The following is a 4,985-nucleotide window of genomic DNA, read 5'->3' as shown; positions in this document are numbered from 1 at the left end:
AAGATTTTATGCTCTCATGGCCTGCTCTGATTCAGGCTTCTAAGTCTTAATCTGTAAATGATCTAAACTGTAGGCATTTGCTTCCCTTCTCTTTTAGAAAGTAACATAACTTAAGGACTCAGGAATTACTAGACCAGAAGGAGAGAGCAGGATTCTTTTCTGCGTTTTTATCTTGAAACAATCCCAATCCCAAGACAGACATTATCACTGTGGTTTTAATCTGTAAAATAGATTATCTACTTCCAGTTGATCTACGAATGCCTCTCACAGTAACTTGGATGAAACTTACTTTGTTCTGTAGATCAAGCTTACTGAAAAAAACATTAGTAGTTTATTATTTTTTTACCAGAATATAAAGTAATTATAGCTGTACCTATATTAAATCTATGAAGCTGTCTCTTCTGTTGTGTATGTGATTTTATTCTTTTTTTTTTTTTTTTAAGGCAGCTGAGAATGGAGCAACAGGTGTTGAGCTGGATCTTGAATTTACTGCAGATGGTGTTCCCATTCTAATGCATGATGAAACGGTAGAAAGGACAACTGATGGATCTGGAAGATTGCGTGACTTGACTTTTGACGAAATTAGGAGGCTTAATCCATCTGCAAAACATAAACTGTGGTAAATGAACTATTGCTATTCTGAAACTACTGTTTCAACAGTGGAAAAAACCATTATTGATAAACAAAATTATTGATTTGATCTATCAGTGATGAAAATTTTTGTAAATTTAAGAGTCCCAATGTTACTTCTGATTTGATTTTAGAAGCGTATAAGACTATATATCCTTGCAATAGACTATATATCCTTGCAATAGGAACAGTGAAGCAGAGTCAAGATAACTGGCTTTCAAGGACAAAATCCACAGGCACCTGATGTGAAAGAGGTTAATCTCTACATAAGCTTCCCCTAAATTGTCTGCAGGACCCTAAAGATACTCATGATGCTGCAAAATTGGCTTGAGTAATTACTTCTAAAATTAATTTTATTCACATATATTTATTGACTGATTGTATCTTGGGGATTCTAAACATCAGGATTATGCTGTTGAAAAGGAGGTAAAGAGATTTCCTGGGTAGTCTCGGATAGGAGCTGTGACCCCAGTGGCTGATTAGGTCCTTTCCAGTGGTATGCATAGGAAAATATTTTTATACGTTACTAAAATTTTTATAACAGTGCAACTTCCACAGTATTGTAAGTGAATCCATTTTAGAGGAAGAACTTTCAGTGTGTGTTCCTTATATTTCTGAGGCACTGCATTAAGGGTTTCCAGGCTCTTGTAAATTTACCACCTGTGAGTCTGTGGTACAAGTAGCATATTCCCTGTCTGTTACTGGAAAGGTGATCACCTGAGCCACTCAGCAAGAACTTCACATAGGCAGTTACCGCTGATCAGCTGTTGTTCACTGTCACCTTATCAGGAATAATTTATTGATGTGTGAAGCTGCTTCTCCTACATCCTCAGCTTGTCTTGCTTATTCTGCCAGGATCTGCATTTCTGGCTTGGGGCTAGGGAGCACAGTCAAAGCATGGTGAAGTGGGTGGATAGGTGGTCAGCAGTTGGGACTGAATGCTTATTTGTGGTAGTTGAGGAAGGAGGTGAAGAACTGAGGTTAGTGTTCTGGTGTGGGACACAGGGTCAGAGAATATCAGATTAGACCCTGAATTTGGAAGGATGTAATTGTCTAGCGGGATTCTGGAGGAAGAGACGTGCACATATCCCTCTGCATGTGCAGCCTTTTACTGGGTGAGAGAGCCACCACTGCCATTGCTAGTGATGCTTGATCCCACCTCCAATACTACTGCATCAGAAGACTATGTTCAGGAATCCCTAGGAAACAGCTCTGTGTAGTTGGGGATACGTGTACCTCTGTGTGTGTGCACATATGTATCTTGACTACATTCCAGTGAGGAGTTCTCTTTTTCTATAGGAGCAAATTCCAAGGTGAAAAGGTACCAACTCTGAGAGAAGCTGTTGTGGAGTCTATGCATCACAATCTTATCATCTACTTCGATGTCAAAGGTCATGCAAATCAGGTACCGCTTACTGTACTAAGACACCTTCCTTCACCCTTTCTTTGGTTTCTAACCTGCTTTTTTTTGTTGGTCTAAAACTGATATGTGTGGTACGGTCCCCTCTCTAATATGAGTGAGGCTGGGTCTGCTATTTGTGTCATCCAAAGCTGGGCTGTCAAAGCAAAGACAGCATATTCCCTCGTCCCATTCCATTGTCCTGGGAAGCTGCAACTTAAAATTAGCACGTGACTTGTGCAAGTGTTGAGTTCAGCTCACGGCACCACCGTGGAACAAAGCAAAGTGAATTCCCTCCCTGTGCTGAGGGGAGCTAGTATCTCATCTTTGGCCCCCAGCTAGGAATCCAGCTTGTCTATAATTTGCATTACTGAAGGGAGATACAGGTGATCAATAACTAACAGTTCATGCAAATTAGAATAGTGGTTTTTTGTTTGGCATAGCAAAATAATGGAAATACATTCATTTTTCCCCTTGAACTAAACACCCTAGGTAGTACTTCAGAATTTTATCCACAATATATTGGAGGGTTTTTCCAACACTGAGAATGCTACTCATTGCTATAAACAGAATCATGAAAAGGACTTCGGTTGCAAAAAACAAAATGTCATTTCTGTGTTAATGGTATAAACAAGATGCTGTTTTTCTTCTTGCCCTCTTCCATTTCAATCTTGTTACACAAAACAGGAAAGTATTTTTAAAGGGGGTTATTCTAAAGTGACTTTGAAATGTAAAGTAAATATGAGTGTATGTATAAATATAACATCTGTGTGTATCTCTGATTGACAGGCAGTTGATGCCCTAAAACAACTCTACCTGGAATTTCCACGTTTGTATAATAACAGCGTAGTCTGTTCTTTCATGCCAGATGTTGTTTACAAGGTGATGTTTCCTAAAAGATTATTTTGGATATTTTTAGTTCTGTCTGGGAATTTCAGTAAGATAGACAACTCCCACTTCCAGATTACTTTTGGGTTGTTAAAATTGCCATGACTTTTAAAAACAAATGAAGCATAAATGATAAATCTCCTGCATTACCTTATTAGATCGCTCTGTGCTCATTAGATTCACATATTATAAATCTACAGCCATTCCCTCCATTCTGAAAGTTATGTAGAAAAAAGTGCTTCACTCTTACACTTGGCATGTGGCTAGGTATCTCTGTGCAAGGTACCTGTTAAATAAACTTTGTATTTTGATGTAAATGTAGACTATTCTTAAAACCGTTTCCTAATTCTCATTGCCAAGTCCACTTACTATGTAGTTTATTCCATTGCCTGACTGTTCCACAATTTTTTTAACATAACAGCAGTTGCTTATTTGGTGCATTTTAAAGAAAAAACAGTAAAATATCATTAACAGCTTTCTAAAAGAGTTACAAAAGTATCTGAGGCGGGGGAGAGGGAGAAGGATTCTGGTAGAGCTGCAAATGCAAGCTAGCACTTTGTATCTAACCTCTCATTTATCACAGCTTGGCTTTTGTATGAATTAGAGTCTTTTCTCCTTGATCTTCCAGATGAGACAAGCTGACAGAAACGTTGTAACGGCACTAACACACAGGCCTTGGCATCTTAGTCATTTTGGAGATGGGACACCCCGTTTCAATTCCTCCTGGAAACATTATTTCTATATGATGATGGATGTCGTTCTAGACTGGAGCCTACACAGTTTCTTGTGGCGATTGTGTGGGGTTTCAGCTTTCCTTATACAGAAAAGTTTTGTTTCTCAGTAAGTATTGAAGCCTGCTAATATATCGGGGCAATATCATTCTCTCAGTATGTAAGGCTGCAGTTAACATAGTGTATGTTAATCAGTATGTTCCATTTAGTGTTATGTAATGTTGTTTGGATAGTTTCTTTACCACATGCTATTTTATTATTTTAAGCCTCTCTCTTTTCAATCTGTATTTTTATCTTATGTTAGATCCTAAGTTTAATCTCAGAGGGGCAGAAAACTGTTGGTTTTGCCTGTTTGCAATAATAAAACACAAAAAGATGACAATGGAAAAGATGATACACTATCATTCTTGATGTGAAACTGATCTAAGACTAAAATTCAGTTGTAGCCTCAGCACTGTCTGCCTTAAATATGGTAGCGTCAGCCTTCCTCTCATGCTGTCTTTGTTCCTTGCAGAGAGTATGTGAGGCACTGGTCTTCAAAAGGAATACAAGTGGTTGCCTGGACAGTGAACACATTTGCAGAAAAAAGCTACTACGAAACCATCCTTGAATCCAGCTACATCACTGACAGCTTGGTGGAAGACTGTGATCCTCATTACTAGGCCTGTGGTTCGTAGACACCATCCTAAATCAGCCATCTTACCCGGGCAGGCCTGGATTCACCATGGAGAGAGCATCCACTGGTGCAGACAGGACCGCTAACGATAGTTCTGGGAAAAGGAAGAGCAGTAGTTCCCTTCTGCTGTATGGTCAGATCTTGAACACAGAAAAACCCTCTGTTGCAGCACTGGACAAAGCTGAGGTACAGCCATTCGCAGTCTGAGGAGATTGCACTGTAACGTAAAAGGATCTGTTTTGACAATCTAATGGGGCAATATCCTGTATGTGCAGGTTGCTTTATAGTTCTCAGACTATTCCTTTGCTTTGCTTTGTTTAACTCTTGGTTATAAAGTTATATCAGAAAGTTTTGGCAGCAAATTTAAAACCATACCTTGATTTTAATAATTTAAGTGGTCTATTCTACAACTATATAATAATTTGAGGTTTACTTATGGTGTCTTAAAAAACATCTACATTGCTGTTCTCAAAACAGAACCTGAAAATAGCAGTGCCAAAATCAAGGGGAAGTATATTTCCCTCCTACTGCATGGGAAGATGGCTGTGTTGCATCTTGACAAGGAAAAGAAAGCCAACTTTCCATGTTCAATGTGAAGACTATGAGGATTAATGAATAAAACTTGAGTATCTTCTTATCTTCCAGACTTTTTTAAAAGAGC

The 4,985-nt window shown here is 38.6% G+C and overlaps 1 protein-coding gene across 1 annotated transcript; it reads left to right on the top strand.

The window, feature by feature from the left end:
* Positions 1-443: 443 nt before the first annotated feature.
* On the top strand, positions 444-4,390 carry GDE1 (glycerophosphodiester phosphodiesterase 1; the record flags this gene model as incomplete). Its single annotated transcript, XM_009699700.1, has 5 exons — positions 444-619; positions 1,930-2,035; positions 2,819-2,911; positions 3,546-3,757; positions 4,163-4,390. Coding segments are annotated over 5 exons (735 nt in total), but the record flags the coding sequence as incomplete, so codon positions are not given.
* Positions 4,391-4,985: the final 595 nt, after the last annotated feature.

The sequence above is a fragment of the Cariama cristata genome, unplaced genomic scaffold (assembly GCF_000690535.1).
Source record: "Cariama cristata isolate BGI_N322 unplaced genomic scaffold, ASM69053v1 Scaffold28104, whole genome shotgun sequence".
Classification (NCBI taxonomy): Eukaryota; Metazoa; Chordata; class Aves; order Cariamiformes; family Cariamidae; genus Cariama; species Cariama cristata.
The sequence above is the reverse complement of the archived record's forward strand: the minus strand, read 5'-3'. Positions and strand labels throughout refer to the sequence as shown.